Source organism: Balaenoptera ricei, chromosome X, assembly GCF_028023285.1.
Source record: "Balaenoptera ricei isolate mBalRic1 chromosome X, mBalRic1.hap2, whole genome shotgun sequence".
In the NCBI taxonomy this organism is placed as follows: Eukaryota; Metazoa; Chordata; class Mammalia; order Artiodactyla; family Balaenopteridae; genus Balaenoptera; species Balaenoptera ricei.
In genome coordinates, this window is record NC_082660.1 from 95,721,925 (window position 1) to 95,745,681 (window position 23,757).

General features: G+C 36.7%; 1 protein-coding gene across 2 annotated transcripts in view; it reads left to right on the forward strand.

Annotated features, from left to right (window-relative positions):
• The window catches only part of IL1RAPL2 (interleukin 1 receptor accessory protein like 2), a 1,091,263-nt gene extending 1,068,078 nt beyond the window's left edge, over positions 1–23,185 (forward strand). For both annotated transcript variants that reach the window (XM_059910655.1, XM_059910656.1), the window contains 3 exons: positions 4,765–4,908; positions 10,308–10,478; positions 22,324–23,185. In XM_059910655.1, the coding sequence (XP_059766638.1) occupies positions 4,765–4,908; positions 10,308–10,478; positions 22,324–23,021 (1,013 nt within the window). In that variant the 3' untranslated portion in view covers positions 23,022–23,185. The remainder of the gene's footprint in view (positions 1–4,764; positions 4,909–10,307; positions 10,479–22,323) is intronic.
• Positions 23,186–23,757: the final 572 nt, after the last annotated feature.

A 23,757-nucleotide genomic window follows, 5' to 3' on the forward strand; every position in this document is an offset into this window, starting at 1 on the left:
AGGAAACATGCCTTGCTTTAAAGGGCAGTCACTATTCTTTTCTAGATTATTGCCATGCTTGCTAAAATGTGAACCTAAGGTTATGAGAGCTTCAGGGTTTTCAAGTGAAGTTGAAAGCCCGGATATGCAATATTTTTATTTTAAAATATTAGTATCTACTTTTTGGGAAACGTATAGACCAACAAAAACCTTTTTTCTGGCCCATTGTATACCAGTTTGTACTCTCTGTTTTAGGTAGCATTTAAATGGTTTCACTGTGCTTTGCAAAAGGATGCAGTTCATCTTTCCTTACTCCATTTTCTTTAGGAGCTCTCGACAATATGGTAGAGGTCCAGAAAAGAACAAGAAGCCCTATGGTCCTGATCCAACATATTAAATCAGACTGAACTCTGGCTTGTATTGCAAAATTTCAGTTATTTCCTTTGGAGTTGAACCTTTCAGGCTTTATCACAACATAGCCTGGCATCAGTAGCCACAGGATTTCCACCTGGAATATGAGTATGGCTCGTTTTATGGAACAATAGCTTCCTGATGATCTATAAGTGAAATATCAAAAATGCCATAAGTGATCATTATAGAGAAGAAACATTTCATGAATCCTTTCACAAAGTGAAAAGGCCTTTCGTAAAATGAAAACTCATGTCTAATATATGCAATTAACAGGGTCAGGCATTCTCAAAGCAAGATGTCTCTTACCTATGCATCTTCTACCTTCATTTACTGACCTGCTATGCCCTCACTCTCCAATGAACTATTTGCCAACAAGTACAACTAACATTTTAGTAAGAAATTCATTCTTTTTTTTTTTTTTTTTGTGAACCAAGACTCTGAACTTAATGCTAGGAAAATTCTGATAATTATGCCTTCTCTGCACATACTCCCTTTCCCACAAACAGAGACATATCAATGACTCTCTCTTTCTCTTCATTTCTAGTGCTACTGCCCCACCCTGAACCCCCAACCTGTATAGGAGACCCTCAGGTGGGATCTCCTAACCTGCTTCCCAAATTATGAGCAAGCTCAGAACAGTTCCAGTCTTCCTGCTCTCCAGTCCCTTGACTTCAGCTATTATTTGTCCCATTCTATACTGTCTGATCTTCATGTTCAAAGTGAAGAACTAGCTGGGTTCAAACTAAGAAGGTTAAAAAGAACTATATTTGTACTTTGGGTGCCTGGAAAAAGTTACAATCCCATAAATATTTGCTGTTTTGGCTATCTCTATCCTTGTGAAGCGTATACACGACACAGTCCAAATAAAATGACTTTCACCTTCTCAGTCAGGAAATGTCCCTAGAAGTATAGATCCTGCTGAGATGGAAAATGGCAGTTGAAAACAGAAGACAAAAGAAAAGCTAGGTGTCAACTGGGTGATGGCAATTCTGCCCTCTGATTATAGGATACATGTTTCCCTTTTAATGTGACTGCCTGGGCTGAATCAAAGAATACTGGTTGAGTCTCAGGGACTCAGTCCACAGTTTTCAATGTAAACAGCCATCATTAGGTCATATCTTTCAAAGATATTTTTATAAAATGGACCCCAAAACCACAAAGGTACTTTTCACACCACAGTTTTCTTCCATAAATTTACTGCTGAAAAAGGTGTCTGCTACTTGGGGGCACAAATTGTTCCTGCTGCTGAAGTTTTCCATCTATCTAATAGCAACTCTACTCTGTAAATAACATAGAAATTGGTGGAAAAAAATCCCATTCAGTGACTTTGAAAACAGTTGAAATCTGTTCTGACCAGAGAGTGAGACAGAGGGAGAGAGACAGAGACAGAGAGTTAACAAAATTACAACATTAAATGAACATTTTACAACAGGAAAAACATGTTGAATCAAGTCAATCAATGACCTAAGATCAAAGAGAATTCAGTTTTCAGAGTAAACAAAAAAAAATCATATTGTCCTGTCAATTTAACACTGGCTAGAAAAACAAATACCGTATGCTAATACATATATATGGAATCTAAAAAAAAAAAATGGTTCTGAAGAACCTAGGGGCAGGACAGGAATAAAGACACAGACGTAAAGAATGGACTCCAGGACATGAGGAGGGGGAAGGGTAAGCTGGGACGAAGTGAGAGAGTGGCATGGACTTAAATATACTACCAAATGTAAAATAGATAGGTAGTGGGAAGCAGCTGCATAGCACAGGGAGATCAGCTCAGTGCTTTGTGACCACCTAGAGGGGTGGGATAGGGAGGGTGGGAGGGAGACGCAAGAGGGAGGAGATATGGGTATATATGTATATGTATGGCTGATTCACTTTGTTATAAAGCAGAAACTAACACACCATTGTAAAGCAATTATACTCCAATAAAGATGTTAAAAAAAAATAGACACTTGATATTCTTTTTTTTTTTGAATAAAAAAGGAATGCATAATTGATAAAACAGTAAGAAAACAAGCAAAGGTTGTGATACTGCAGCCCCACAGAGGTCTCATAAGCAAGCCTGCCTTACCACCCACATAGAAGCAGGAGTTGTTCCTGGGGAGTCACTTTCTATAGGGAGGGCAGGAGGCAGAGCTAATATGAGGTAGGATTATTTTTACCTGAAATTTTGTGGCTTAATTTTCCAAATGACCACCTCTTGCAGCAGGCATGACAGAGATAGATTCCAATTTCCTATCCCTACTCATTATGTGGCCCCTCATAATGCTCCTTATTAATATATTTTGTCTCTCACAACAGCTTCACTCGCTTCTTTTTTCTATCCTTCTCCCTCTCTCCTTACTGAAAAAGAATACATTTATATTTCTTACATTTCTACTCAGCGACTCTCCTCATTGGCCATGCTGTCTCTGGCCACTACCATCTTCTCTATTACTCCACCTCTTTTAAAATACCAAATTCTCTATCTCCCTACAAAACCTAAAACTTCTCATATGCTGGACTCCAAGGAGCCCCTCGTTCCTTCTTGATATAGCTACAGAATTCTTCAATACCCTCCAATAAACTGTCTGAGATCTGCTCGGTCCTTATCGTTCTGCCTGGCAATTGTAGTTTAGCTTCTTTCCTTGGAATTGAAAGGGCAGAAGAATCCAAAATTCACCGCAGGTCACATGTTCTCGAGAAGCATTACCAAGAGTTCTATGGAGGAAGAGGGAGAAGGAATTTCATTGTCACTTTCCAGAGGAGCTTACAAAACTGTGGTGAATAAAAAGAACCTTAAATATGAAGTTAGAATATCTGGGCTCAAGTCCCATCCTGGCCACTCAGGTGTATGACCTTGGTTAAGTGAATTAAACTACTGAGTCTTAGATTCTTCAGTGATGAATTTGGACCAACAATTCTTGCCCTAAAGGATTACTTGGAGAATAGATAGTAGACAGGTAGAAAATTTTATCTATAATATACATTACTTGTAGTATATATTATATATGTTAATCTTTTTTCTTAATCTTATTGTTATATTGAGCCTAATTTATCTTGAGCAATAAGCCTATATAGAGACAAGGGACAATCCCAGGGAAAGGCTCATGATTTTATTGTCAAGAGACCTTCAAGAATGGCAGTCTGTCATGGTCATCAATTTGCTTTTGGCAGTACCCCAGAATTGATCCATCCAGGGAGGCTGATTGATGCCAAGCAAACTCATAAGCAACTGATGTACAAACTAAAATGCCACTCCCTTTTTCAGTTTGTAGTTACGTGGTAAGCTGAATTAATAATAAAAGAGTCACTTGGTAATTATGGAATTAGATTAAGGGGAGCTTAGCTAATTTTTAAGATAGTTTTATCTGTATTATGTTGAGACCAGTGAATTTCCCTGTCACACAGTGGAAAATATCTCTGGTCTAGTGTCTTTCAGATTCAGCATTTCTCCTCTGGACATTGCTGAATTCATATTCTAAATTCTTCTCTGACTTCCCCTTTCTCTAAATTCCATGATGCTATCCCCTCTTTTGATGATACACCCTAGATTTTGTTAATATCACTAATTAAGCTACAGGTAAGTCACTATGTCCTGGGCCTAGGATATACTATGTCTCCTTCCATTATGTGTTGATTTAATTGTTCCAACTCTCAGAGTACTAGGGGTGCCCCACTGGAAGAGCCTAAGGCTGCTATCAGGTAGCCTGGTGTTGGCTGAATAGGCCAAGTGATTAGCCTAGATTTCTCATTCTCTTTTAGCACCATTGGGCATATTATATCACATACAAATTATAGTCATTTATTCAGATAAGTAGGGGAAATGGATAAGCTAATTTCCCCTGCCTACCTTCTATTGGATTATATTCTACTGTGGTTAAATGAAACAGTTAAATCCTGTAGGCTCATTGGTTTTTATTTGATTCTGAGAATAATTTTATGATGCTGTTCTCCTGTAGAAGAATAGGGCCTGTGGCCTAAGAAGTATTAGATTGTAATCTTGCTAAGCCAAAAGATAATTTAACAGAAACAACAAAATATTGGACCTGAACCCAGTAAAAGGCAGCTCTAATAGTTTCCTGAAGTACACTTAAAGCAAAAGTATACATGTGAGGTCTAGATGTGTTCAAAACAAAGTGGGAGAGACTATTCTTTTTCAGATAGACATCACTTTCAACAGTAAAATTTTTCAAATATTTAGAAGAGAGTTAATTTAACAAGAAATTGATTTACACAAATGTATCAAGAACACATCTACTTACTGCATTAAGCAAGAATCTTCTGTAAAGAAAAACAGAATGGGTTGTACATCTTAGAGACTAGAAATATGGGAAGTTCCTCAATGTTGCTGATTTAATTACCTTTTCCTGTTTATTTTATTTGTTCCAGATTTAATCTACAAAATTGAACTTGCAGGAGGCCTGGGAGCAATCTTCCTCCTCCTTGTACTGCTCGTGGTCATCTACAAATGCTACAATATTGAATTGATGCTCTTCTACCGACAGCATTTTGGAGGTGATGAAACTGCAGATGGTAAGCTGTCTCCTATTGTTCAAATTCAATTAAAAGGCATGAATTTGTGATTATGTAAGAGAATATCCCTATTCTTAGGAGATACATGATGAAAAATTTAGAGTTAAAAGGCTATGACTAATGCAACTTACCCTCAAATAGTTTAGAAAAAAATGGTATTAATCTATCAAGAAAGACAGCAAAGGGGAGAAAATATTAATAGATGAACCTGGGTAAAGAATATATGGGTGTTCTTTAAAATGGTTTTATTTCTTGAAATTTATTTCCAAAATAAATAGTTTAACAAGGAGCTATTAGTTGGTCAGGAGATCAAACAATTGCTGTCAAAGCCCTTTCCCTTATTAAGAAACAAATTAAGAATCAATTTCATTTTTTTCTTCCAGAAGATTCAAATTTAGGCACAGATCATATTTAGCTCTTCCTGGCATTGAAAAAAGCAAATTATTCAAAAAATATATTAAAAGCTATGGAGATACTCATTTTAAAGCTCATAGTACATCTGGACTGATATATTTTGGATGATTGTAGCACAATTCTCAAAGGTGACCTCAATGGAAAAAAATTCAGAATGTGGCTTATAATTTTCTTCTGTTTGTCATTTATGGCCCTTGAAAATCTTATATATGAAATATCAACAAAACGTTGTATTGAGCCTTGTTTCTCTGAACATTCAAAAATGATTTAATTTTTCAAGAGAACAAATTACCATATTTCCAATCAATACCAATAAGAAATCATGACATATCACTCCTTATGCATACAGTCCTCGCCCACAAACTACTATAAGCCTTGGGAACATGTGTATGGAATGCCTTAGGTAAGCCAAGATAAAAAAGAAGTTCAATTGTAAGTCATTCCTTTAAAAAGCCAGATTTCAATTTTAGTTTTCATTCTATTGGAATAATGAAAGTTAGAGCTCTTGTTTGTTTTGAGATCCTCAAAGGAGAGCAGTTTATGATTTTGTTTTATTTTTATAGTGATAGGAGAAAGGCAGAGTGGTGAATGTAACATCAAAATTTTTGAAGAATCTTTGATTTTGGTCTTATTGTTACTATGATATGAACAATGATATGAGTGTGTTTTAATTGACTTTTATGTTTTCACAGTAAATTCGAGAAATGCTGTTTGGTGAACACAGATGCATGCTCATTATCAAAGCAGTGTATTCACCTAATGATTATAGCAGCCTATTCAAAAGTACCAAAGACCCTTATTTAGATATATCTTCAATGTGAGAAATTAGGGCCTATTCTGATGATAATTACATGCTCCAACAATATGTATGAAAATGTAGTCAATTACCTTCAGTTTCTGTGTACAATAATTAATATTGAAAAATCTGACTTCTTAACCTGTACACATAAAATAATGAGATGAAATATGCTATTGAGGAAAATTTCACTGGTTCCCAAGCGCCAACAAATGGCTAAAGTATCTAACTGGGAATGTTAAAGATGCATTGTCTATATGAAAGTACATGAAAGGGAGTCTGCTCTGATTCATTTGCTTTAGGTCATGATTACAAGCAATTTGTTAATACTTTCTGCAAGAGGTGATATAGTTTATGAAGTTAATCTGAAATAATTACTTTCATCACCCACATCCAATAATCCAGACTAACTGATCAGTTGTGGTACATATTTGTAAGATTAAATTCATGCTAATATCATAGGACATTTTGCATCTATATCTCCAATGTGACCCATGTGGCCAAAGATGACAAGTAATCTAGAGCATTTTGGTTAGAGAATTGTGTGTATTGGTTCCAAACCAATTATTTTAGGGAAAAATTCAATTGGGCAGGAACTTCAAGGATTTTCAGCAGGAAGGAAAATTAAAATAGTTTATATTCCTACATGGAAACTTGGACTTTAAACACACAATCTCTGTACTAGCTGAATAGAATACTAAAAAGTCAGCAGATATGTAGTGAGGATGAATAAATGAATATTAAAGCCCTTCTAGAAATATCCAGTTTCATGATGCCAAATGTCAGCTAGATAGCCTACTGAATTTTCATTTCTTTATTTAAATATTTTGACATCTCATAGACACACCATAGTTTTACCCATGTACTTTTTGTTCATGTTTTCTCTTGGATTCATATCTATAGTAGCATTTCCTGAAAGTTTTTATAAAAAGGCCATATTTTTTATAAAATAAAATCTATCAAACTGACTTCTTAAACATTTTTGATATAATTCATTTCATTTCAATTCATCAAACAACGATTGCTTCATTTATTTCATCTTTGAATTATGCAGTCATTAAATACTTATTAAGTGTCTACTGTGTGCCAAGCACTATGAATGATGTATATACTTATATATATTCTTCACCTGGATTAACCCTACACACACACACACACACACACACACACACTGGTAGTATAGTAGGCATTGAAGACACAATAATCCACAAAGTTACACAGTCTTTGCACTTTAGAAGCTAAGGATTTAGCACTGTGTTTAGCAGAGCCCCAGAAGAACTACATTGTAAACAGGAATGGCTTCCTAATGGTGAACAGGATTAAAATGAGATTTTAAAATGGGAAGGACAGTGTGATAACAGGAAAATTCTTCCACAGAGAGTTTGGTTCCCTTTGTCATAATTTCTCTCTTCATTGGGAACAGCATACCTATGGTGACCACTGTGCGAGCCCTCTTCCTTATAATGTTCTGTCTCCATTGTGCTGTTTTCTGGTTCCTCAGTTGAGCTTAGTCAGCATGATTTAACACAGAGGAATGCTCATTAGCCTCACCTAGCAAAGGGGTGTTGCTGAATTGCCATTCGGTTTTAAAACAATTTTCAGGACTTGCTGTTAAACTTTACTTGCATCATATTGTTGATATTGCTCTATCCATCTTGCTCCTCTTTGTGAGCAACAGCTGTGGCTATTCATGAGGTTTTCTTGGCTGTCTACATAGAGCTGAAGTGCATTTTTAAAACTGTGGCATCTGCATCACTGCTTGCTCACTAGCTGGCATCCTAGACCTTCTGGGACATCTGACATGGTGGCTTTAAGAGCTCTCTCCCTGCTCTGGCCAGCTACCATAAACTCTTCACCTTTAGTTCACCTTAAAGGGACATGACTGAAACCAGAAGCAACCATTTTCCAAAGAATGATGTGTTTCTCGAATGTTGTGTACAATTTGTTATCCAGATGTGTTGGGTGTTAACACATATCAAAGACATCCATGTTCTTTCTCATAACTTGACTTGGGATATGCAAATATAGCAATATTTTTCTGGAAAAAAGTCTTTGTAGCATCACCTATATTAGAGTATAGGTGAAGCAAGTAAGGATAGGACCAGGAATATGTGAGATTAGGCATGGTTGGAGGGCAAATAGTCATAGTCAGGACAAGCAATGTGGCAAGAGTCTAGAAGTTCTGGCCAGATGGGTGAAAGAGTCAGGTAGTCATTGCAGATGGCTAGCTCATAGTAGATGCTCAACAAATCACTGTTGAATGAATTAATAAGTTGTTGAATTTCAGGAGGTTTGTAAGATAGAGTTATCAAAGTCAGAGGAAACTAGGGTCTAGTCTAACATTATGGAGTTTGAGGCAGCAACACCATCCATCAAAAACAATGAAATACATTCTGCTCATAGAAATGGATCTGTTTGTCCTTTGGCCTATTTTATTCTTCCAGCTGTGTATCATCGGCAGCTCTCAGTCCCAGGTGAGTAATTATAGCTGGAGAAAGTCAAGGGCCTGCAGGTGCATCCTGAGCTTGATTGGAACAGGGGCAGAGGTGCTAGGATTACCAGGAGGTTCTTACATTAGCATTGCTTATGAACATTCTCACTTCCAAGTGGCGTTTTATGCATAACAGCGGAATGTGCCCCATTTGTAAGCCAAGTGATCTCAACTATCAGGGCAGTCCTTCATGTGCATCTGCTTCTAGGCAATCAAGTACCCAACCAAGGTTCACAGAAGTCTTTTCCAGCTAGAGGACAGGCTAAAGAGAAGCCTCCTGGCTTCAGGTACCATCTTAACATAAATAAGCAGAGTTCCTTTCATGTGGGGGTAGTGAAGCCTGGAATCTTACTAGACTTAGAACAATATAATCCTGCCTCAGTTACCACTAGATAGTCAGGGGGTCCTGTGTACTCCTACCATAGGGTATTTATATCTCTTTATATGCCTATCACATATTCCTCTTTCAGCAGGTAGAACCAAATTTTAGTGGTATAGGGAAGTGAGTGGCTGCTTCATCCTGTAAATTAACTTTTGGTCAAGATTTAGCTATATTCTAATCAGGTCTGTTTTAATGGAAAATATTTCTGTGTTTTAGAAACAAATCCTGAAATGTTTGCTCGTCCTTTAAAATTATTATTTGCAAGTAACTAGGTTTAATGAATACTAATAGTTCCATATGAGTCTAGGTTCACTACATTAACTTTTAAATTTTTTTCTATAAATAAGGGAATTTTGAAAACCACTATAACTTTTCCAATGTGTTCCTTCTAAAACCAGCGGGGACTAATACTTTGAGAAAAAACTGCATATATATATATATATATATATATATATATATATATATATAGAGAGAGAGAGAGAGAGAGAGAGAGAGAGAGAGAGAGAGAGAGAGAGAGAGAGAGAGAGTTTTCTCTTTGGGGAGACTGGCTCTGAGCCAATACAGCAAAGGAAGAAAAAAATACATTCTCAAAGCACAGTTAACTCTCTGACTAAATGTGTGAAGGGAAAACCTAATTTGGCAATATTGGAAGGATGTATATTCTGAAACAAAGGCTTCTTTTGGTAGCTTGTGTCAAATTAGTTGGCCATGGATTGAACAAGAATAACAGGCAATGCACTTGTATAAAACCCAGCTGCTCTCTCTAATATTTGGTAATGAACTGCATTTTGTATATGAGGATGACGACACTAACCAACTGGAAGTATGGCATGTGCTACAAGTAGTGTCTCCAGGAGTGAGGCTGGATTATTTCGATCTTCCACACTCTAGGGCCCAGCCCCTCTTGGATCTCTTACACATATTTGTGCAAACAAGGTATAGTCTGTGACCAAGTAACAGAGCCAAGCCAACTGGCACAGAAAGAGTTCAAATCCATGAGTCTATTTAGTCCTGCATTCAAACACACTGAGCTGATCATTCACACCAAAAGTCACAAATAATAGTTCTCTTTTATTCTGTCCTGACTATATGTTGCCCACTGCATAACAGTTTCAGTTCATACCCTATGACTATAACTAAGTTATGTTGAAATGTACCAGATTTCTTATAGCATTGCATGTGACTTATTTTTTCCAGTTATTAATGACAGTCACTAATTATAGTGCTTATTCCAGCCTGTTAATGATTATAGACATTTAGTACTTAAAGCGAACCTAATGATACATACAACCCTTTTGTTTTTCTTTGTTTCTAAGACAACAAGGAATATGATGCCTATCTCTCTTACACAAAAGTGGACCAAGATACTTTGGAATGTGACAACCCTGAAGAAGAGCAGTTTGCTCTTGAAATACTGCCAGATGTGCTAGAAAAACACTACGGATATAAACTCTTCATCCCAGAAAGAGACCTAATTCCAAGTGGAAGTAAGTACTTTCAAGTTTTATATTTTAAAAGTTTGGCTTCACTTAAGTTATGTGGAGACTTCAAATGTCAGAGCCAAGTATTTAGATAGTTTTTCTTACAGGAGATTTTATTAAATTCAACTTTTTCCCCAATACCTGTGTTCTGACTTTCTAGCATCCAAATTTTTTTAAAAGGCACTCTCATTTATATTTTAGGTATGGTTTTTAAATTGTGCTTTAATGGTATGCTTTATTATATTGCCTTAGTGTTCTGAGAAAATGATGATCGTTTTAAAAAATGTGTATAAGTCAGATTTTTTTTGCATTTCAGACTTTTTGCATTTCAGACTTTTTGCATTTCAGATTTTTTGCATTTCAGATTTTCAATGCATTTCAGTTCCAAAGCTGGTCTTCTGTCATTGTGCTTCTACTTATACCTACAATCATTGTCACTAATAACTCTGAATTTATGCTTTAATACTCATTTCCAGATTTGCAGAAGAAAATCCACTTAAAAATGAAAGTGAGGCCATGGCGTATGGCACCTTCACTGTGTATTTAAATTCTTTTTAAGAAGTTCTAGACTATGTAGGCTTGAGTGCTACTTTTAAATTATGCTACATATTGAAAGCTATATTTGAGCTTACAGAATAAATTCAGGTTCAAGTAAAAATATATACTTTTTTCCTGTTTCTGTTCAGAGTACTGTACACAGTAAAGTGTGAGGTAAATACAGAAAATATATGGTCCCTGCCCTCGAAGAGCTTGAAATGCCATTGAGGGAACATAAAAGTGCTAGAATTCATTTGCATGTCTATATTAATATCCTTGAGAGGGGGAGATTAATCTGTGACCACAAATCAGAATATGGTAATTTATACACATGGGCTAACAAAATTTAAAAGCTTATATATTTAGTACTTCACAGTATATAGAATATTTTCACATACATTATTTCATTTCATCTTTACAATAACCCTATGTGGAGAAAGAGCAGGTACTGTTATGTTCATCTTACAGATGAGGAAATAAGGCCTGAAAGAAGTCCAAGACCAGTCAGCTGGCAAATGGTAGAGATGGAATAAGAACATATATCTGTTTGATTCTGGTTCTCACTCCTCTAGATCACGCTATTTATTCCTCAATAACTTTTATTCAGATTATCAGAAGTCCACCGTGGTCACTAAACTGACAGGAAACAAATTGAAACAACTGAGTTTTGCTGTTCATCTCTTTTTTCAGAGTGCATATGTTTCTGTATATGTTTGGGTTTGCACATGAGTATGCACACTTACACATGCATAGAAAGAAACCAGACAATATTTTCTGGTACATTACTTTCTACAAATGTAATATTTCCCCAGATTTCTTCCCATGATCCTCTCCTCTTTTCTTTCTGTAATTTCCTTTATTTTCATGACTTTAAATACCACTTCTACATTGATCGAGCCCCAAGTAACATGCAGATACCTCAGAGTCATTTTTGATTCTTTTGTATCTCTCTCCCAAATCCAGTGTCCATTGCATCTTTTCCATTACCATTTCCACCATTCTAGTATAGGCCCTAATCACCTCATTCCTGAATGTTGATTACTCTCTGCCTTCCCTATTTTTCCTCTTACGCATCTAGTCCCACTAATATGTATACCTCCTTGATCATGTCTCTCCCCTATTCAACAACCTTAAATTCTTCACCATTTCTTACAGTATAAAATCCATTAACCCTTAGCTAAACACTGCTTGCTACAGTCTGGTGCAACACTTTTGTTCATGTTAGTCTTCTACACCTTTACAAATCCTATTTATACTCTCCATAACACTGCCTCTGTGAAAAGTCCATGAAAATTTCTCTAGCCCTAGAGTATGTGGTGTATAATCACTTGTTTAACTATAAATTTTGTACTCCTTACTCCTGTGATATTTTGTATTATTTTCTTTTTTTAATGTAGTGTTCCAGCTATTTGTCTTATCTTCTCAGCAAAATTATAAGCTCCAAGAGGGCAAGGACTGTCTCTCATTCATCTTCATACCCCTGTTATCATCTACCAAAATACTTGAACTCAGCATATGCTTCATAGATGCTTGTTGATTTTGTTTTGATAGTATCGGTTTAAGACAAGAGGAAATAATAAGAATGAAATAAGTAAAAATTTTAATTTTTACATGACAGTATCTGAAAGGCATTTTTTTAACAAAGTGAATATGAAATCTAAAAAAGGAGCTTTCTGCTGAAAGAAAAAAATGTAATTAATAGGAATAGTTTCAGTCTTAATGTGTATATTACTTTTATTTTTTTCAGATATTAGAAAGAATATCTACAAGAGGTTGATCAATCATTAATGAAATATCAAAAATATCCCTTTACTATTTTTTGGTTTAATTCCTTAGATTCCTATGTATTTTTTGCATTTTTGCCAAGAGCATCTTGTTAACTATCAAAATTCTGCAACATCGATTTTTAGAGTGATAGTGTACTAAATTGTATTAAAGTAATATCATTACCAAAGTGGAATTTATACTCTATGTCAAGTCACCTTCAGTAGGATTCAATATGAATTCAATTTCTGCCTTATTGCATTACAAAATTGTTGGCACCACAATAGACAGTCTTTATCAACCCCACTAAGTGACTTAAAAATGTCACCCTTCATGTCCGAACACATCAAATTTGATTATCTTTCTTCTGACCTGGAAAACAATGCTTCAACATTGTGCACATCAGAAAAGGAAATAGGGACAACATGGAACACAGGCGAGCCACTTTACCTGAGACTCAGTAGATGACACTTGTTTATTATATAAAGAAGCAGCTATTGTGCATGGGTGAGAGTGAGACCCAGAGAGCATGAGAGCGAGAGAGATGCATCCCCAAACGTGTTCTCTTAGTTCTCTCAGATAGTCTATTTTGATGACGACAGGTCAATTGAATCAACCTGCTGTGTCAATTTAGCCAAACAGGTGGTAGACTATTTTACACCTCATTGAGTCAGCTAGTTGATTGGCTAAATTGATTGAAATCGATTAGTTGTTTTGGTGTATCACAGACAAGTCTGAATGTCCTCCTTGGCCATGGGGTATGAGGCTTACACAAGCCATATTTCCTAGCACAAAACTACAAGATTTTAGTTGAGGACTATAACACACTACACAAGAAATAATAGAAGGTTGTCACCTCGTATACCCTGGCATTTAAAGAACTCAACATAAAAATACCCAAGATGATGTTATTAGGGTGAAGAGAGATTTTTATAGTCCATAGAAGATCATTTTAGTTTTTTTGAGATTGCACAACAATTAGACTGAGCAGGGACTTGGATCCTGGGTACTCAGTGGTACACAGGAAGACTCCTTTTACAACTAAGCCATTTGGGACAACTATGCAGTTTTTAGATGCAACCACTGGAGGGTGTTTGATTTTAATCCTTCCTTCCTGAACGAGGAAATTCATGTTCTCTGAATTCCGATTTGCGAGTGTAACCTGCAGAGGTTCTTAAAAAGGCCCTTTGACCATTTTTCTTTTCCATCAACATTTCAGAGCTGGCTGAGCAGTCACCATGTCACGATTAACGAGTTTTTCCTTGGCATTTTTAGCACGCATTCAGGAAGTCGATGAAGTATATGAATAATATACTTGATTTACACATGAATGACAGAGTAGAACATTTTGGACTTGGTGTATGTGTGTTATTAAAGAAGCTTCTGTGGTCTGTAGTTGCAGCCATTGGTACAGATTTAACAGGTTATGCTATATAAATATAGACACATTCCTGCGGGGGGGGGAAGTAGTTACAATATTATAAGCTACGTTTGTCCCTCACATCTCATTTAAAACATGTTGACCCAAGACTGCTCCTTCCTCTAAAAACTAGCAATGAGGCCTTTGAGAATTGTAAAAGCAGACTTCATAATATCATTCTTGACCTACAACAATAATTTTCTATGAATCAAACTAATGAAGTCTATGACATAAACCCATTCATGTTTAATGCCTTCACTTTTGATGTATCTTCAGTTTCTTTTGTACCACTCTCGTGGTATTCCAACTCAACCTCATCAACACACAAATATTTCCAATGTATACAGTTTCAGAAGTACATGAATGGGTCTCCCTCACCCTTCTCCCTCCCCCTGACACCAATACACGCATGACCATGAGTTCACGAAAAGCTTCAATATAAAGATTTCACTTTCCAAGGTGAGGTATAGGTAACTGTACCCTTCTCGCATGCCCTACTAGAGAAGTGTCCTTTGACCATCGTGGAACAGCACAGGTGGGAAGATTTGACACAAACATTTTTCCTAAATGCTAAAACTAAAAGTCTTCAGATCTGGACATTATTTTCCTGGCAGTGACCTACCTTTCCATTCTTAAGCCTGTGGCCAGGATCTTCCTTATGTTTTCTCAGGTTTGGTGCCTGAATGTGGCAAGAATTTCTACTTTCCAGTAAAAGTTTGGTCTGTCTCTTCCCAGGCTAGAAACATCTGTAGTAGAATAGCAAAAGCAACTTTGTTGCCAACAGGCATCTGAATGTCAGGAGTGACAGGCAACCAAAAGAAAGCCAGAGAGAAAACACTCTACTCAAACTGCCTAGAGACACAAACTTGAGAAGTAGAGATTTTCTCACCCATGCAGCTGCTGGGTTTTGTGGTGTAAAGTACTCTACACAGAGCACATTGTGTTCATAGGGCCTAGTGGATCCTTTAGGAATGAACAGATGTGCTCTGAAGCTGACATGTGACCAACAGAACCCAGCTGTGCAGTTGAGATCCTGAGATTGGGGACATTTTTGGATGAGTACCATTTAGGCTTTTGAGCCCATCTTATCTCAGTGTTTCTGCAGAGATTTAAAAACATAAAAATATAAAAGTTAATCTACTGGTCAGATGGAGAGAATAGTACTCCAAGACTAAAAGTAGAAACAACCCAATCCTGTAGCTTTTGTTTGCCCTTAAAAGAAAGCAAGCAAGGTGCTTAAAAGTGCATGTGCAATACTGATTAACAATTATAAATTGAGCTAGTTCTGGCTGAAGTTTTAGAAAAATCTATAGATGATTAAGTGCACATTAAAGAGAAAAGAATCTTTCAAAGTCTTTTAGCTCAGTTTCCTCTTCTAATCATAGGAAGACTATGAGGATCTCTGTGTGAGTTCTTCCTGCATTATTGCACCAGAGAAAAAGACACTAGTGAGTGAAAAATATTATCGTGTGTATGGCTGATCAGCCATGTCTATTGAAATTATATTTATGAATTTGGCCTCAAATATCAAATTGTCTTTCCATTTGTTTTCATGCTCAAATTTCTATGAGTTTCTCTCACTCAAGAATCCTAGGACTCTTTCAGTAATTTAAGGGAAAAATTATAATGTCTGATTACATTCTTGCAGTTGCTAGACCTTCCTCATTATTCTAATCTTCAGTTCTTTAATGGCCATGTGATTGTGCTGACATTGAAATGACAAATGACTAGAGAATACATCTGGTGTCACATGATCCCTAGTCACTTCTGAAGTGAGGCATGCAAAAAACATTTTTGTACATGGATCTGTAGCTACTCATTGCCAATAGTTCCTCTAATAGCTGGACATATTGGATACCATTCAAGGAAATTGTCCTTGGGGAGTAATAAATTCCTTTTCCAGGCAATCTGACGTCTGTGACCTAAAAAGTGTGAGGCAGGGGTGACATGCACAGTCATGGAAATTTAACACATTGTGTACAATTTACTCACATGGAATAAAATTAGATATGCCCACCATCCCCTTCATGTTACAGTCAAGAGAGAGGGAACTGTATCCAATATGCCCAGCAAAGTACTGCGGTCAATGGACTGAGGTTTCTCATCAAAGTTTGAGGTAAAGGAAGAATCCATTGTGTAGAATTTCAATCAGGAAATCTACTTTTTGGATAGCACAAAGAACAGACACCTTAAAAAAGAGTAGAAGACCAGGATAAAATTGTCTTAATTACCAAAAGAACCACAGAAAAGACTATATAAGGAGCAAGTTGTCTTGTTCCATATTTATCAAGATTTCACTGATTAGAATTAGTTATACCTACAAATTTTTAGGGCATGAGTTTAAGGGGGAAAAGAGGAGGGGAAGGACATTTTGCAGACTCTCTTTGTTTGCTACTCTCCACATTTTCTTTCTTTTAGTGTTCTCTGAATGTGTTCTATTACTTACCTCTATTCTCAGTGAAGAGGTAAAGAGGGAAGAGAAAGAATTTAGAGATGTGGACAACATTCCAAAGTAAATTCTGCCCACCGTCATGCTTCCCTGTCCATCCACTGGTGAAATGCTATAGCAAAAGTAAAGGATTCACTACCAGAAATACAGCCTCCAAAGTCAAAACTGTAAATAAATTGTGGTTCCCTGCACTCACAAGGACTCAACAAATCCATGTTAACTGTTGATCAACTTTTTGATCAGAATCAGTTAGAACATTTACACTAGTCAATAGAAAACAAAAATCCTGCCAAAAAATTTAGCCCAGTGAACTATGAATTATCAAGCCAAGGACTTGGAGGAGGGGCCAGGGAAGGTTTTTGTAGGGCAAGTAATATCACACACTGTTTAGAAAGCCCCCTACTCCCCTCACACACACCTGGCTAAATAAAAAATTTTGTACCCTCAATCTCTGTGGCAGACAACACAGATTCTTACATCTGCCAGAGACAGAAGCAAGGCCCAAAAGCTTTAGCAACATTGGCTAAGACAAAGAGTGAGGTTGTCAACCTGTATCTCTTTCAATAGGTTAGTATTAAGTGTCATTATTTTAAATGCAGGTAGTATTTTCAGTAAGACTACATTATAAAGTACCTCACTGTATGCCTCTATTTATACCAGAGGTCTAATAATTTTTTACCAAATATTTAGTGCAGAGTAATACACTTTTTTTGACACATGTGAAATCTGTATTATTTTTGCTGGTTTTTCCTCACCAGTCGTAGGAGTGGATCAATCTCAATCACTGTCAGAAATTGTCTTGATTTTAAGTATTGATATATTAATCCATAGGTTTAATAAATATCACCATTGATAGCTATCAATTAACTAATATTCAGTAAAATTGGTGGGGTATTATCAGTTTTGATGTATCCTATCTCACCCTAATGATTTGTCTGTTTAACTGATATTGGTTGTACATAGCTGTGAATATAAGCCTACCAAGATTCTATTATTTGAACCTGGCAAAGTAATAAGTTACGCTTTTGTTTACAGACTATTTGTCTTTTAATTTTTAATATGCTATCTGCCCCTAATAATGATCCTGACATAAGTGGAAGTGTCAACACAAAGATAATTTATAAGTAGCTAATTGATTAGTTTGATAAATCAGATGGTTAGTAGGCAGTAGCAAGACCACATAGAAATTCATGAATGAGAGTGTTCTCCCCTTGTCCTTCTGCCTACGTCTGCAGTAGATTCAAAGCCTGACATTTAAGAGTACTGAGTTCTTTGGGAAAGAACATACACCCCATTAGAAGCAATTTCTTGGGGCTGCCATTATATTCTTTCTGCTTCTATTTTGTCCTTTTATTTCTTCCTTCAGTTACATTTTGCTTTGTTAATGTGTCCTGTTTTCAAGTCACTTTTGTAGATTGAATTCTATTTTTCTAAATACACTGGAATTTTGGTTTATACAACTGTCCGTTTTGTTTGTTTGTTTTTTTACAAAATTGTGAAGATCACAAATAGGTTAAGTGTAATAGCTTTGTTTCATGGCTGATAATCTAGCGTGGTTTCATAGCCTTGTTTAGAGAAGCAGAATGCTGTCAGACACAACCCTCTTTAGTTTTTTCTGTCATCATAAGTTACTTCAAACCAAAATCTGCAAAGAAATAATGACCTTTCATTTAAGTGATATTTTATATTTTTATGTGGAAAAAAAAAGAGTCTTTTAAGGGATTCCTGCTACTCAGTTGCTAAATTTGCCTGAACAAGTCAGGGCAAGATTTAGCGAGTATTCTTATGTGCTGTGGATTTAGGGATTTTTTTTTTTGAAAAACATTTCTTTATTATCTCTTCGTGGTAAGAAACCTTTTAAAACGGTTTCTGAAGTTTTCTAACATGTCTCCCACAAAACCACAGCCCTACCATGACAAACACCACTGCCTGTCATGGACTACACTAGCTATGGACCAGCAATGCCTTAACTTGATGCCTGTTTCTGCTTAGTTTATTTGGAACTTTTTCAAACCTAAACATCCTGATTGGTCTCTAATTCAGGGGTGGCAACCTTTCTCTGTAAAGGTCCAGAGAATAAATATTTTAGGCTTTGTAGGTTATATATGGTCTCTGTTGCATCATATTCTTTATTTCTTTTACAACCCTTTAAAAATGTTTTAAAAAATCATTCTTAGCTCACAGGCCATACAAAAACAGGACATGGTCCTAATGGATCAGGCTCCAATTCACAGTCATTGGATACAGACATGCAACCCCAGGGTAAGGGGAAAATTATTTTGGGCACTTGCTGTGTAGGAGCCAGCAACGACTGCCTGGCTAAAGATTAGCAAGTAAAAAATATTAACTCTACCTGTTGGGTCCCTTGCTAATTTATTTATACTTTTTAGGTCCTTGTTTTTTCCCAAAGATAAAGAGACAGAAAGAAAAGATTTAGGAAGGGAGGGAGAAAGGGGGCAAAGGGAGATAGGCAAAAGAGGAAGGGAGAGTAAAACAGGGGAAGGGAGAAAAAAGTGAGAAAGAAAGCAAAGAGGGAGGTAAAAGGACAAGAGAGACAGCACAGGAAAAGAAAAAAAAAAAAAGAAATGGAGAAAGAAAGAGGAGCAAAGAGGGTGAGAATGAGAAAAAAAAGCATAGAAAAACAGAGAGAACAAGCCAGAATATGGAAGCTAGGGCACAGTCTCGCCTTCTTTTCCTTAGAGCCAGGCAGCTCTTAGCGGCACCTCCCCAGCTGCTTTCAAACATTGAGGTTGCTGCCCAGCCACTGATCACCATCCCAAGAAGTGAAATGTGGGCTTCACATCTGAAAACTTCCACTTGGTTTTTCACCAAGTGAAATGGAACACGAAATTCAGGGCCCAAGAAAATGGCTCATGTTTTCTTTGGGACACTTGGGCTGTGTCTACCCAGGGAAAATTTAGATGTACTGACTGACTGACTCCAGTGCATATGATTAATGTATATATAGGGCAAACCAGGATAATTCAGACCTTTTTTTCTTCCAGAGCAGGTTTTCAGCCGGAATTATCTGGATGGTTGCCTCAACTCTCCACTAGGCTTTGCCAGGATAAGCACAGCCAGCGTAGTATGCAGGAGACAGGGACCACTCCCTCTCTCCAAGGTTCCCTTCAACACCCACACCCTGTGCAGCTGAGTGTAGTGGGATCCGTCCTGACAGGCATTCCTTCTGGGGGCAAGTGAAAATTCTGTTTAATGAATCTCTAAGAAGCCCCCCAAACCCTAAATTTTGCATTCTGCTTAGCTGTCAAATGGCAAAGTGTAATAGACTGGTGAAGGCGGAGAACAATATTAATGGGGGAAAATGTCGTACCCTGTTCCCTTCCCCAATCGAGAAAGAGGATAATAAAGCCAAAGCGTATGACATCCCAGTCAAATTCATTAGTGTGTATGTGTATAGTTTCTCTTATGACTGAACACTTGAGTTGTAATTTTCTTGAGGTGGATAGAGATATGTATAGCTTATACCTTTTGTTTTTAAAAGTATAGTTTAAAAATAAACTACATCCCAACACATAGAAACAATGTTGTTCATAGAGGTATAGTTTCTGTGACAAATGTGCTCCTGCCAAGGTTTGTACAGATCAATTTTTAAAAATTAAATGTAAAGCTACAATTAATGAGGGAAGAATGCTACTTGGAATAATTCCTCGGTAAATCATTTGGTAAGGAATTCTTCTGTAAAAATAACAATTAACTCATACATAACCTAGTAAAATTGTGTTTTCATGGACTCCTGCACTTATACCATGTATAAGTTTGGGGTTTGGTTTTGTTTCGTTTTGTTTGGAGGAAAGGTGAAAAGAATAATGGGAAAGATGCATGATAGTTTATTTTACTGTATCTTGCAGATCCAACTTCTAATGATGAAGCTTCCCACATAACTTCTTTCTTTTTGGGAGCAGAAAGAAAGGAAGAAAATGAAGAGTCAGAGCTGTTGATACATTGGGATAATATTTTTCCACTCTATTGAAACTTTCTACCTTTCCTTCCATTCTGTTTCACCAGTTCTCTAAATGACAATTACAGAGTGATAACTTCCCCATTGCTACTTGTGTGGTATTTTTGTTTGTTTTTTTTGTTTTCATTTTTATTTTTTGCAGATTTCAATGCTGATTTTTCTTCCTTGAAAACGTGATCTCTAAAAGAAAATGCATAAAATTCTTAATGGGTTCCCTCCCCACTTAGAAGTTGCCTTATTCCCTCAGATACAGTCTCTGTAACTACTGCATGAGAAAGTCCTGAAATGTATTAAGTAAAAACCAAAACAGCAATAACAACAAATTGTTAAATGGGCAATTCTCTGTGTATCTCTCAAAAAGTTTTTTGTTTATCTGTAGGGTGTATAGAAAATTTGCTCTTTTTCACTTGTGAAAGTGTTCTTGCTGCCAAATGGTAGAAATAAAATCCTGGAAAAGAGAGATCATCTGTAAAATATGCATCTGTAAAATAAGTTTCTCTTTTCAAATGGCTTGTACTGGGCTGTTTGGTGGCCCCTCACTGTGTACTGGACGTGACTCCTTGAAAGCAGTCTGTAACCTTGGGCAGATTTGCAGTGACAAATGTTGCTATGCTTCTGTAAGCACTGCTTCTGCTAGAGGGCACTGTACATTAGACAAGGCCTTGTGCTCTGCTTAGTAAAGACAGCTCTCTGTTGCAGCACCTGTGTCCAAGTCTCCATTTGTTAACACATGTGTGTGTTTCCCTTTTTGGCGGATAAGACTTTGGGAAGCACGGTTGCAAAAGGATTATTCCATGGGATAAACAAATCTAGAGTTCGTTGAGTGTTTTTCTACTAGGAAAAGGACATAACTTATTCACCTCACTTTCAGAATTGTTCCACAAAGTAGAGCAAAGACTTCTCAGTTGATAGACTCCTCCCCCTTTACTGTTCACTCCACACCATCCCCCACCTCCGACTCCACCCCTCACTCCTCCTCTGAACAAAGAGCAGCTGGTTCAAATTAAAGTCATGGGCACACACACACCACTTCCCTATCTCCGGGTTTGAAGGGCAAAATGGAGAACGTAAGGTTGCAAAGAACAGAAGGTATTCTGAGAAACAAGCTAGGATTGTAGAAGAGATTTTCCACCATCTCTATCAATCACATTATCTTTGAAGTATTTATATATTTATATATATATATATAAATAATATATATATTATATATATATATATATTATATATATATTATATATACATAGACCCTCTACTTGTTTAGTAGTTGGAAACTGGGGGAAAAGCAAACCAAACCCATAAATACAGTGACCTTCATTAAAAGGTTCCATTTCTCTTTTCATCAACCCGCTGATTGCTTGTTCACTTAGAGTACTAGCCTGGAAGCCTGCCTTGAATTAAATGATTAAGTAAATAAAAATAACTGAACTACACCTAAGCTCTGAAGAAGTCAGAGTTTATATAGCTAACAGAACACTGTAAGTAATGATGAGGGGAAAGAAAAGTATTAGAAGCTTGGTTTTTTGTTTTTTTTTTTCATTTTTATTTTTAAGGCAATGAGCTTTCTGAGTGTGCAATACAAGAAAAGAAAATGTGATGTACCTTAGTGAAAGACTGGATCTTTGCTGTACTAGGGTGCAAACCTAATGCTTTAAAGACTGGAAATGTCTTTGTTTTACTCTTTCTCTCTTTCTGTGATTTGTAGCCTACATTGAAGATCTCACAAGATGTGTTGAGCAAAGCAGAAGACTTATTATCGTGCTAACTCCAGACTATATTCTCAGACGAGGATGGAGTGTTTTCGAATTGGAAAGCAGACTCCATAACATGCTAGTCAGTGGAGAAATCAAAGTGATTTTGATTGAATGTACAGAATTAAAGGGGAAGGTGAAATGCCAGGAAGTGGAGTCACTAAAGCGCAGCATCAAACTTCTGTCCTTGATCAAGTGGAAGGGACCCAAGAGCAGCAAATTAAATTCTAAGTTTTGGAAGCACTTAGTATATGAAATGCCCATCAGGAAAAAAGAAATGCTTTCTCAGTGTCATGTTCTGGACTCCGCAGAACAAGGACTTTTTGGAGAACTCCAGCCTATACCATCTATTGCCATGACCAGTACCTCAGCCTCTCTGGTGTCATCTCAAGCTGATCTCCCAGATTTCCACCATTCAGATTCGATGCAAATGAGGCACTGTTGCAGAGGTTATAAACACGAGATGCCAACCACCACTTTGCCAGTACCTTCCTTAGGCAACCACCACACTTATTGTAACCTGCCTCCGACACTACTCAATGGACAGCTGCCCCTTAATAATGCCCTGAAAGATACCCAGGAATTTCATAGGAACAGTTCCCTGCTACCTTTATCATCCAAAGAGCTTAGCTTCACCAGTGATATTTGGTAGCGGAAAATCTGAAGTCCTCTGAACAGCTATGTGAGCATACAAAATTTCTGCTATACCAAGCAAAAAGTACACCTAATAACATTGAGGTGCTGAAAAGGTGTTCAAAGAAAAAGGCACAGAAATCACTTTTGTATCTAATTTTTTTGTTTACATTTCCAGAATAGTGGGGGGATAGAAGGACCTGCTTTTGTAGTATAGTACCTTGTTCCAATGTACAGTTTTGATTTCTTCCTTAAAAGAAAACAATATTAAATTCTATTCTATAGAGTAGGTTTTATGATACCACTTAGACTGCAAGTTTGGTAGGTAAGTTAATATTTATGAATATTTCAGTACTTACATGTTATTTGAAAGCAGGAAATTTAAAGACTTTAACTGAATTTGAAATTTCTGAACTAAGTTTTAAGGGGAAAAGAGAACTTCTATAGAGTAACCGAAAATCAGGAATTATCAAGAAAGAAGTGTTGAGGCATCCCAAGTGGAAGATTGTTTGTAGAGGAAGATCAGTTAAGAAAAAATGTGATTGAAACGTTTAGAACTTCTTCAACATAATGGACAACTTCTGTGTACTAAATCAACAGCTCATAATGAGAACCTTTAGTTTTATTAAGCAAGCACATCTTCTGTAGGCAAACTGGTAGGTAGATAAACAATGTGCATTTCTTAAGCAAATGAATAGATAGGCTGTTCTTTTAGGATGGTGTTAAACAAACCTTATGGCATTTTAGCCTATTAA